Source organism: Solanum dulcamara, chromosome 9 (genome assembly GCF_947179165.1).
Source record: "Solanum dulcamara chromosome 9, daSolDulc1.2, whole genome shotgun sequence".
Lineage (NCBI taxonomy): Eukaryota > Viridiplantae > Streptophyta > Magnoliopsida > Solanales > Solanaceae > Solanum > Solanum dulcamara.
In genome coordinates, this window is record NC_077245.1 from 22,814,394 (window position 1) to 22,825,217 (window position 10,824).

The following is a 10,824-nucleotide window of genomic DNA, read 5'->3' on the forward strand; positions in this document are numbered from 1 at the left end:
GATAGATCCCAAAAAAAAAATGCATTATAGGTTGAAATCTTAACGATGCAAACTTCAAGTGCAAACAAATACAGCCTAAGATATTGCACCCAAAACAAGTACACTTCGACTTCAACATATGACTAGGCTCAATTGGACAATGAAACATCTTCCCTATCCTATATCCCCACAAATGCATGCAGAAATTGTAAACCAAATCTTGCAAGTCATTTATGTGCAAACACCAGCAAAGGGTAAGTTTCCCAAATTTGTAGGAAGATTTGTAAACGTCCTCCCTTTATAACTCATGCTCCAAGATTTTAGTAAGATTTGGATATCTACCAAACCAGTCCACCTGTTTGCCTGCACTTGTAGGACAAAATATGGATCCTATCTAGTACAATATTGCCTCTGCCAAATTGAATTTAACAAGTCTTTGTCTATCACCTTCCTTTCAAATTAAAATTTCTCACGGATGCATGATTAACAGTTGTAAGATCAATTCAGCATTGTGCCAAGAATAGAGCTAAAACGACAAGCTTCATTAGCGGTAAAATGTATAAATATCTAGTTTTACTCATTGGTATTTTAATAGTCGTTATCCTATGGTGTATTACACAGTAAAACTGTGTATGTCCACCATAATCTCAAGGTTTGGTGGTGGTATGATTGCAAGATACATAGGTTGTCAGGTAAAAGGGAAAGGAAGAAGAAGACAGTTCTCCTATTATCACTCTTACGATATGAGCAAAGACTGGCATCAAAATTGTAGTTGAGAGAAAGCTCATTCATTCAATGCGGTTGCAATCTTCTTGTGGATGGCCTCAACACCAAGACGAGGAGATAATCTAGGAAGTACCTCCTGCGCAATACATTCAATGATGATTCAAATAAAGTGAATAATTTTAATGGCCAAACTAGTCTATTTATCTCAATATTTTGTAATTTGCCATAAACATTGTTATACAAATAAAAGATTAACTGCATGAAATAAACCAAAGGTTCACAGGGTAGAGGATATATTATATATAGCCTATGGCAGCTTCAACTCTTTATGGAGAACATACAGTTCGTACAAGGCTTACCACAACTACCCCTATTCAAGATTTTCCATAGTTTTTTTGTTCTTTTTTCCTGTTCTCTAGTTTTACAAGACACAACTAGTCTTGACCGCTGGAACCAAATAATTGAAAGACAAATTACCAGTTTGATGAAATTCTAAAATAACTCAACACATGCTTAAAAATTGGAGATATATATATTGCAAACAATGCATTAACCGTTCAACAAATATCTCAGGTTAAAAACTTCTGAACAAATTACAATAATTCTCATAAGAAACAAATCCCTGGTGTTGAGCTTAATTTTTCAGTTGTAACTTCCTCAAAAGCAACTTGTAATAGTAAACATTCATCAACCCTAACAATTGTAAAGTAAAATTTCCAGAATATCATTAATACTTAGTTCTCTACATCCACTTTAAGTTTTATTAAGTACGTAGTGATAAGTTAAAGTTGTTAATGACAAGTTAATTGTCACCTAAGGCACTCTGATAAGTAAACTTCTGAAAATATTCAACTGCTTGAGATTTTTGGTAGAGGAAAGAGAGCATTCACCTAGCACAATTTTGTAATCACAGCCACTCTAAATATCTCATAGCACTGAAAAGGATAGTTTTTTCCTTATCCTTTAAGGTATAATGCACCAGAAGTTTTAGACCACTACATATCTGTTTAATCAACAGAGAAGACCACCATGATCAAAAGAGAAACCAGCATTCTGTATATGGACTTAAGACCATCTCCAACTCAAGGAATTTTATTTTCTTCTCTAAATTCCTTGAGTTTGATATATCTATCTAGCTTTTCGCCGTCTTGTTGTTTGGATGTAGCTGACTCTGACAACATCTCACCAAGTCTTTTATTTCCTGCTTCGAAAAGTTTCATAGCTGATGAACGACCTTCATCTTTTTTTCTCTTCATTTTTGATTTCTTCACGCCAATAGGTCGTTCTGATGAAGTGTAATCACCTGCAAAATCCTCATTCAAATCAAGTGAAAATGATGATACGATAGGTGATTCAGGAGTAGGAGCCTCAGACTCCGATGATTGCAAAGAAGAACCTTGTCCTCGAACTCTTTTCTTTCCGATATCGATATTCTTAAGCTTTTCAAAATCTTTCATCAAATTCCATACATGATCAAACTTAAAACCCTTTTTAAAAGTTGGTTCTTGCATAAGTAGCGTTTTTGCTTGATTATTCTGCAAAAATATGAACCAAAATTGTATAATAAGTAAATATATTATAAGTAGTTACAAAATAATCACTCACAATATCTATATCTGAAGCACCCCTGGGATGCATATTTTCAATTTGTCTAATACATCCACTTAATTTTCTTACCGCCCTCTCAATTAGGGCTATCCGACACTGCAACGATTTTTTGTTGCGATATGTTCATGATTCTTCTTCCTTTGAATTATCGTAGTTTTCTTCAATTCAACCCCAAAATTGATCATACGATTGAAGACACCAGTGACTGGGTCTTGCGAGATGTCTGCATAAATTTGACATAATAGTCTATCCTTATTGACAGAGTAACCACAAGACCGAGACATTATATCAATTAATTTGATGAAATGTGAATATATTATTTTGTCTCTGTGACAAGAATAGAAGTCAAAATATATTATATAGAGATATTTATAGGATAGAATGCAATTTTAATTTTTACCATTGGATGGATTTCACCATATTTTTCACTGTAGGATGAGATTCTCATCTTTATCTCAAAGTTATTTTTAGATCCTATTCTATTAATATCTATATGTAATTTTTTTTATCTAAAAATAACTTTAGATAAAGATGAGAATCTCATCCTACAGTGAAAAATATGGTGAAATTCATCCAATGGTAAAAAATAAAATTGCATTCTATCCTATAAATATCTCGATATAATATATTTTGACTTCTATTCTTGTCACAGACAAAATAGTATATTCACATTTCATCAAATTAATTGAAAAAATGTCTCGCTCTTGTGGTTACTCTGTCAATGAGGATAGACTATTATGTCAAATTTATGTAGACATCTCTCAAGACCCAGTCACTGGTATCTTCCAATCCTATGATCAATTTTGGGGTCGAATTGAAGAAAACTATAATAATTCAAAGGAAGAATCATGAACATATCGCAACAAAAAATTGTTGCTGTGTCGAATAGCCCTAATTGAGAGGGAGGTAAGAAAATTAAGTGGATGTATTAGACAAATTGAAAATATGCATCCCAGATTCGGATATAGATATTGTGAGTGATTATTTTGTAACTACTTATAATATATTTATATATACTTACTTATTATACAATTTTGGTTCATATTTTTGCAAATTAATCAAGCAAAAACGCTACTTATGCAAGAACCAACTTTTAAAAAGGGTTTTAAGTTTGATCATGTATGGAATTTGATGAAAGATTTTGAAAAGTTTAAGGATATTGATATTGGAAAGAAAAGAGTTCGAGGACAAGGCTCTTCTTTGCAATCATCGGAGTCTGAGGCTCCTACTCCTGAATCATTTATAGTATCATATCCTAACTTATCATCATTTTCATTTGATTTAAATGAGGATTTTGCAAGTGATTACACTTCATCAGAACGGCCTACTGGCGTGAAGAAATCAAAAATGAAGAGAAAAAAAGATGAAGGTCTTTCATCAGCTATGAAACTTTTCGAAGCAGGAAATAAACGACTTGGTGAGATGTTGTCAGAGTCAGCTACATCCAAACAACAAGACAACGAAAGGCTAGATAGATATATCAAACTCAAGGAATTTAGAGAAGAAAATAAAATTTTAAGGACAGATTTAGAAGCTATTAGTGATCCAAATGTTCGTGAATACATGCACCAAGAACAACTACGAATAATAGAAAAAAAGAAATCAACAAACACAACCGGAATCACAACCACAACAATTCTCTAGATCATACATTAATTTTTTTCCGAATATTGATAATTATGGAAACAACCTACCGGATTACTAAATTATTGTTGTGATTTTTCAAATAATTATGTTATGTATTGTATTGTTATGTTGCATTTAAATTATTATGTTATGTATTTTATTTATAAATTAGAATTTGCATCTTTTCATTTAAATTTTGTGCATTCTTCATACAACAACAACATACCTAGCGAAATTCCACAAGTGGGGTCTGGCGAAGGTAGGATGTATGCAGACCTTACCACTGTCTTATGAAAATAGAGAGGATGTTTCTGAAAATTAATAAAAATTCCAGATTATATCACTTCAATATTTGACGAAAATTAAAAATAATATATTTGAAATATTTGTATTTGAGATATTTGTGTTTGATTTGCCAGAAGAAGGAATACTGGTATATGTGTTTCATTTGCAAGAAACACTTTTTGTCCAATGATATTTCTAAGTTTTTCACGATACAAAATGGTACAATTTTGAAAACATCAAGTTAGTAATTTTGATGTTTAATTTTTCACAATGTTATATCATGGTCGGCATATCCAATCATATCGAATAATATATTTGAAATATTTGACGACAACAACAACAACCCAGTGGAGTCCCACACCGTGGGGTCTGGGGAGGGTAAAGTGTACGCAGACCTTACTCCAACCGAGGTAGGACGGTTGTTTCCGAGAGACCCTCGACTCAAAAAAGCATAAAAAGAAGTCAGATAAGGCTAACAAATTCGAAGTGATTTGAAAAGCAAATAACGAAAGCTTTACGGATAAAATAGAATAATCTGAGTATAGAAGTACCGAAAGTAATAGATAATAACAGAAATCAGAGCAGAAGAAATCATAATGTGCTAGAGCACCTATTAATAAGGAAGAATAATAAGGTTATGTACTAGCCTTCTACCCTAATGTGGGTCCTCCACACTCTCCTATCTAAGGTCATGTCCTCGGTAAGCTGTAACTGCGTCATGTCCTGTCTAATCACCTCCCTCCAATATTTCTTCGGCCTACCCCTACCTCTTCTGAAACCATCCATGGCCAACCTCTCACACCTCCCTACTCGGGCATCTGTGTCTCTCCTCTTCACATGCCCAAACTATCTCAGTCGCGTTTTCCGCATCTTGTCTTCCACCGAGGCCACTCCCACCTTATCCCGAATAGCTTCATTTCTAATCTTATCGCTCCTTGTGTGCCCACACATCCATCTCAACATTCTTATCTCGGTAACTTTCATCTTTTGAATGTGTGAGATCTTAACTGGCCAACACTCCGCCCCATACAACATAGCCGGTCTAACCACCACTTTGTAGAATATTCCCTTAAGTTGTGGTGACACCTTCTTGTCACATAGCACTCCGGAAGCAAGCCTCCATTTCATCCACCCTGCCCCAATACGATGTATGACATCATCGTCAATCTCCCCGCTGCCTTGTATAATAGACTCAAGATACTTGAAACTACTTTTCTTTTGGATGGCCTGGGCACCAAGCCTAATATATTTGAAATATTTGACGAAAATTTAAAAAATTAAAAATATTATTAATCCAGAATGATAGTAATACATATTAAATAGTATATTTTTTTAAATGATGTATCACATTAAAAAAGAATTACGAATATTAGAGATTTAATTAATGTCATTATATGATTTATAATATCTTAATTACAAATATTGTATAATAGAAAATAGAAAGGTAATATAATAATGAAAAAGTATTTAAAAAGTGAAATAGAGGTGTTTTGGAGTGCCCATTCTCTATTTTACTCTCCAAATATAGAGAATAGAGAGAAAATAGAGGTGGGTTGGAGATGGTGTTACAATTATCTATAATACTAAATAGACTCTGACAAGCACCAAATTTCATGTAGTGTAACAACAAAACTAAGCGTTAATGTCCACTAGTTGGCATTATTAGACATCCGTGAACAACTTTCTTCCATGTGATTTAAATTTACCTTGTCCTCTTCTAGATCCTTAAATCATCACAACGCCAAATCTATTGACAGGTGCATTTGCAAAAGAACATATGATTGAACCATCTCAGGCAACCTTATCATGTTTTATCCTCTACATGTGCTACTCTTAACATCTCCATTCCCATAATAATTGTTGAATGCTTAGTTTGACATAGTACAATTTAGCATAACATGTACAATTTAAAATATTTGAATATATTTTAAACAACATTAAAATTATCTTTACTATTATGAGAGTGTTGTCATTTTAGTATTTTGAATTAAAGTATTACTAATACTCGCATTCTCATTCCACATCCTATCCCGCACAAATAATACTTATACATGTATTACTTAAAGGCATAATACATACATGTGCTTTTAAATTTGGCTTCAACTAGCATCTATGCCTTCCAACTTTGGGTGTGCACAAATAGGCACTGAAACTTGTATAAAGTTGAACAGGTAGACATACGCCAACATGGCTAATACACCTAGGACGAGAATTTTCATGTAGGACGTCATGTAGGATACATGTGTCTACTTATTCAACTTTATATAAGTTTAAGTATCTACTTGTGCACACCAAAAGTTGGAGGGCATAAATGCCAGTTGAGGCCAAGTGGGCACGTTTATGTATTATGCCTTATTTATTAGAAATACTAAAAGGAGAGACCAAATATTGTATAACAAGAAAAGAGAGTTATCACTTGCTTAAGTGGAAAGCCTTAATCACTAGCAAAAAGCAAGGCGGACTGGGCATTAAATCTTTCTCAAGATGGGGCAGCTGAATAACTCCAAGTTCATGGATCTTGCCTAGTCCTCTCTTGGAAAAGAAAAGGTGCCCGACTAATAGTATCAAAACTTCTCTTCACTTTCTGATTTCGAGGGAACTTTAGTCCATGAGTAACAATATTTAATCAAAAGTTAAAATATAAAATTACTGATTGCACAGGCACACAAACTCTCAGTACACAGATATAGCTTATATCACAGCTTATAAAGAGATGAAGAAAATGTAGTATAAAGATACTTGGGGAGTCTCTGCAATGAATGATACAAACTAGCATGCTTAAATGCAGATGTATTTTTCTTTATTCTTTAAAACCACATGAAAATTTTAGATATTAATCAAAATACAAGCTACAAGATTTATGAGAGATGCTTTACCCAATTGGTTTCAATCGCCTGTAATATTCAATGACTGTAAAGCTATACTTGCTTCTTCTATTTCAGATCTCTATCAATGATAGGAAGATCCAATTTAATGGCATCTCATGTTCTTCCATCATGACACCACTCCATTATTCTCTTCCCTTATAAAAGTAGGATTTGGAATTTCTAATTCTATATGTGACCACAGAGGAGAATCAATTAAATAGCAACCAGATCTTACCATGTAGCCTCTGTAGCAGCTGAAGTTCACAACTCCATACAAGTTGCAACAAAAGCACGAGAGTTAGCACTGGTGTGACATTACTGGATTAATAGCAAACAGGCTGAGATTTGAATACAGATGTTACGGATGCTATGCAATAGGAAGAGACCGAACAACATGAAAGGCAAGTTCTAGAAAATGGTTGTAAGACCAATGTTACATGGGAGTAGATGTTGGACCTCAAAGACCTAACATATCCACAAGATGAGTGTTGTCGCTGAAGATGGTTTATTTACCATATTTTATGCAGATTCCCAAATGCTCTTATCCATTGGTGTAACCCTATTCTCTATGATGATTGAAGGTGCTAAGAGAAGACAAGGTAGACTTAACATCATATGCAGGAATTGTCTCAAATGACCTACAATCACTTGGAACTTAATGTGGACTTAGCTAAGAAATAAAACACATTGGAGCAAAATCCTTATTGGCGATACCACTTAGTTAACAGGTTTCTTTTTCCTTGTTACACTTACATTTGAGTTTAGTCTCACTAGAGAGTAGAGACTAAAGGAAATCTCTAGTTCTAGAAACCCCTATTTTGTCTCCAAAGACAAATAATTCAATTTTTCTAACAACGAAAATCATTTAATATTGGAATGAAGTGGGCTTGAACATAGAGAAAAGAATATAGCGGAATCCTATTACTGACCTCTATTATTTTAGAACTGAGGCATGGTTGACCAATTGATTCTTTTTATAATCACGAAAACCTTGAGGGCTAGTGGCGCACGGTTTGAAACTAGGTGGGGATAATGGTTAATTGATTGATTTTATAGTAGTTGAATCTGAGTCAGGTTATATCTGCTACAGAGTTTACATTCTTCTGCCTATAATGTCAAAGGAAGCAAACCCTTTGGAGGGATCTTGGAACTGGAGTTTTGTAAAACCAGCTGTTGCTCGCACTAGGCTTGAGTCAGGTTATATCTTTTTGAAGATCGACTGAAACATGAATTAAATCAAGCAGTTTTGAGACTTCCAATGCCATCTTTAAAATATTTTCCAGCTGGCTTTTAAGTATCAGCTTTATGCTGAGGGGAATAGTCTGCCGTTTTGGCCAACTCACCAAGCAAGCTTCAGTAATTTATATTAGTTAAGGAGATGGTAACCTAGGATTCGGGAAAAGATTAACAATTATCAGAACCTGTCTGATGTGTGAAGATGAATGAGGGCAAGGACTTTTTGGATCTAATTTTCTATTTTGGGGGTTATGATGATATTTACTCTTGGGATTTTGAAATACGGGGCTGAGTGTCATAGAGATATGCCACGATAGCCCAGACCCCTGGGTACTGGATAAAGTTCAGGTTCATTGATCATTGTACTTCTCAACATCTAAGAATGCTAGCTCCTTCAGTACAATTAACAATCAGCACCAAGTGTTCATCCAGAAATGATATGAGCTGGTACCAAGCAAGTACTCAATCATCTCATCTACTATAAAAGGAATAACTCATAAAGGTTTTGGCCTTGCACTGTTTCCTTCATAGACAGCAGAAAAATCAACCTAAGGGTGAAATCCTTGTATTTGAAGCAACCTTCTTGGAGTGCCACAACAAGTCTTGTTTTCTTAAATTTGTCAGATTTTGAATTTCAAAGCAACCTATTATTAAAAAAAACTGTAACTGCTAAATTATTTCATTTTCCCAGCAGTAAATGTACTTGGGGATTTATAGATAAACAGAACTGTAGTACATTACACGCATTTGGGATTGAATCCCCTCCAGTACTAAATGCTTCAGTGTTCTTCAATAGTCTGTTGGATTAACGCCACGTAGACTACTTATATTCATGGTCTGGATGCATTTGTCTTTTATGGGAAGTAGAAGAGAAATATTATTAGTCTAAATCCTAACAGCCAACCAGCTACCTTCATCCACCTCCACCACCAAATTGTCGGAAACCGCCATCCAATGGCCTTCACTGACTCCCATACACACCTATCTCTTGTATCTCTCTGCAGTCTTATCATCCTTGTTCAAGCAAGACTCAACGTTTACTCACCAAATCACAACATTCTTTTGTTTGTCGAAAAAGTCATAGGCATCCCTTGTGAAGTTAACGCTCTTGAGAACCAATGCAACTCCGTTGGAATAACATGTGAATGACGACTCAAATAATTTAAGTAGTTGTTGTTTGCTAGATAACCATCTATTAAAAATTTCTATATTATCTTGATTGTTTATTGTTGGTTAAGTCAAATAATGGGTTTAGTTTTACTGGTTAGATGGAATAAGTCGAACGACTGTAATTTTAGAGAACACATGAAAGCTATTGGAAAGATTTTGGTGCTTCCATTGTCCAAGCCATCACTTTCCATGGGCAGAGCTCTTCCAAAAGTTCTTACATTCTGAATCTCTGCAGAAAAGTTCCCCTCTTTCTTTTCTAATTTTCATATCAGACCATGAATACTTCAAGTAACAACGTGACGTTAATCAAACCTACTATTTGAAAAATACTGAATCATTTCATAAGGGATATGATCCAGCACCACACTTATTTGTGTGGTAGTTCGCCAGTACATAACGGAAATAGTATTTTCCGTGGAGGGTTGATTGGTTTTAAGAGATTGAAAGAAGAGGAAGAAAAAGGGTGTTTTCCAATCCTTTTCCTTCACCTTCTCCTACCGCCCTACTAATAGACTCCCAAGTTTTCTTGGGAAACAACATTAAAAATAGTACAATGTGTTGCACTCAAAAGCTGATAAAAATTACCACAACTGTTATGTCCAAAGGTTATCATAAACGTCAAAACAGTAGCACAAGCAGCATACAACAATGAACTGCTAATCTAACCTCAGTGCCATCAGGACGCACTCTAGCCAACACAGGTATTTCATATTGGTAAGCCTTCTCCCAATCAGGATTGCTAGTTATATCTCTAACCTGCATAAAATCAAACTTCAAAAAACTATTGCATAAAGTCCATATACACCCCTCCGTCCCATTTTGTTTTGGAAGTCCTATGGTTTTCTCTTAATGGTTTGAGAGGCAGAACCTGTAATTGAATGTCGTGTAAAGACTGGAGACTGGAAAAAGAGAAAGCAGCATTGAGTTTTTCTTTGAGGCCATCACACAAACAGCAACCAGGCTTCGAATAGAGTATTAGCTTTCTTGATGTTGAAGAAGATGATGATGAAAAAGCCAAAGGGCTAAAGACCCATTTGCTTTTTTGGTAATTGAGGATATTTACTCCTAGTGCTTGCTTTAATGGTGGTCTCACAGCAGTAAATCCGATTGCAAGTCCAGCTGCCATTGCTGCTTTGCTTCTCCTCAGTCCTCCTTACCCAAACGGAAAAAGGTTGTGAATTTCACGGACTCTTTGCCTTTTGCACCCTAAATTTTGACATTCTTTGCAATCAACACCATATCGTCTCCAATTTTGGCAATTTGACACAGTTTATGACAGAAAATGATGTAAATCTTGGTCTAAAATGACCCCTTAAATGTACACTTA

General features: G+C 34.8%; 1 protein-coding gene across 2 annotated transcripts; it reads right to left on the reverse strand.

The window, feature by feature from the left end:
• Window positions 1-502: 502 nt before the first annotated feature.
• On the reverse strand, window positions 503-10,824 carry LOC129904039 (uncharacterized). 2 transcript variants are annotated; one of them, XM_055979567.1, is made up of 4 exons: window positions 10,366-10,824; window positions 10,164-10,253; window positions 4,166-4,250; window positions 503-841 (listed from the first exon to the last, which is right to left on the reverse strand). In XM_055979567.1, exons 1-4 carry the CDS (start codon window positions 10,621-10,623, stop codon window positions 828-830), a joined length of 447 nt encoding a protein of 148 aa, XP_055835542.1. In that variant the 5' UTR covers window positions 10,624-10,824; the 3' UTR covers window positions 503-827. The 2 variants fall into 2 exon arrangements, with proteins under 2 accessions (XP_055835542.1, XP_055835543.1); XM_055979568.1 differs by lacking the exon at window positions 4,166-4,250 and having other exon boundaries at window positions 10,366-10,809.